This window comes from Fulmarus glacialis, unplaced genomic scaffold (assembly GCF_000690835.1).
Source record: "Fulmarus glacialis isolate BGI_N327 unplaced genomic scaffold, ASM69083v1 scaffold40967, whole genome shotgun sequence".
NCBI lineage: Eukaryota > Metazoa > Chordata > Aves > Procellariiformes > Procellariidae > Fulmarus > Fulmarus glacialis.
In genome coordinates, this window is record NW_009225882.1 from 12,241 (window position 1) to 12,695 (window position 455).

A 455-nucleotide genomic window follows, 5' to 3' on the forward strand; every position below is an offset into this window, starting at 1 on the left:
CAGTGAAGTCCGAGATGCCCAGTGAGTTACCTCCTTGTTGACCACCAGGTTGCACATGCACTCTGTGGCTGCCTGTCGAAGTTGGTCGTGATTCTCAAACATATAGTTTTCTATATCAGGCAGGGCCCTCTCTTTGACTATCTTCATCCTGTGTTGAAGAGCAGTCAAATAAAATACATCATGGGACCAGCAATAACCAACTTATAAAATATCAACTGCAGGCAGGGAAGGCCTTGAAACAAATCAGTGTCTGCAGCACTGGAGCTCATGACATGTGGTTCACTCCCTATCTAATGCAGATTAGGTTCATATCTTTCCTCGTTCTAGAGAAAAATGTGCCACTCTCCTCTTCCTGGCTATTTTATTAATCTTTTAGTTCTGAGACCTTTGTAGCTCTGCCAAAGGTAGCTCAAACTGACCAGCCTTCATAGTCATAGAATCATAGAATCATAGAA

General features: G+C 43.1%; 1 protein-coding gene across 1 annotated transcript in view; it reads right to left on the reverse strand.

The window, feature by feature from the left end:
- The window catches only part of LOC104080291 (protein unc-45 homolog B-like), a gene marked incomplete at its 5' end in the record, with an annotated part of 1,612 nt that extends 1,464 nt beyond the window's left edge, over window positions 1–148 (reverse strand). The window contains one exon of the mRNA XM_009582633.1: window positions 31–148. Within this exon, the coding sequence (XP_009580928.1) occupies window positions 31–148 (118 nt within the window). The remainder of the gene's footprint in view (window positions 1–30) is intronic.
- Between the last annotated feature and the right edge of the window lie 307 nt (window positions 149–455).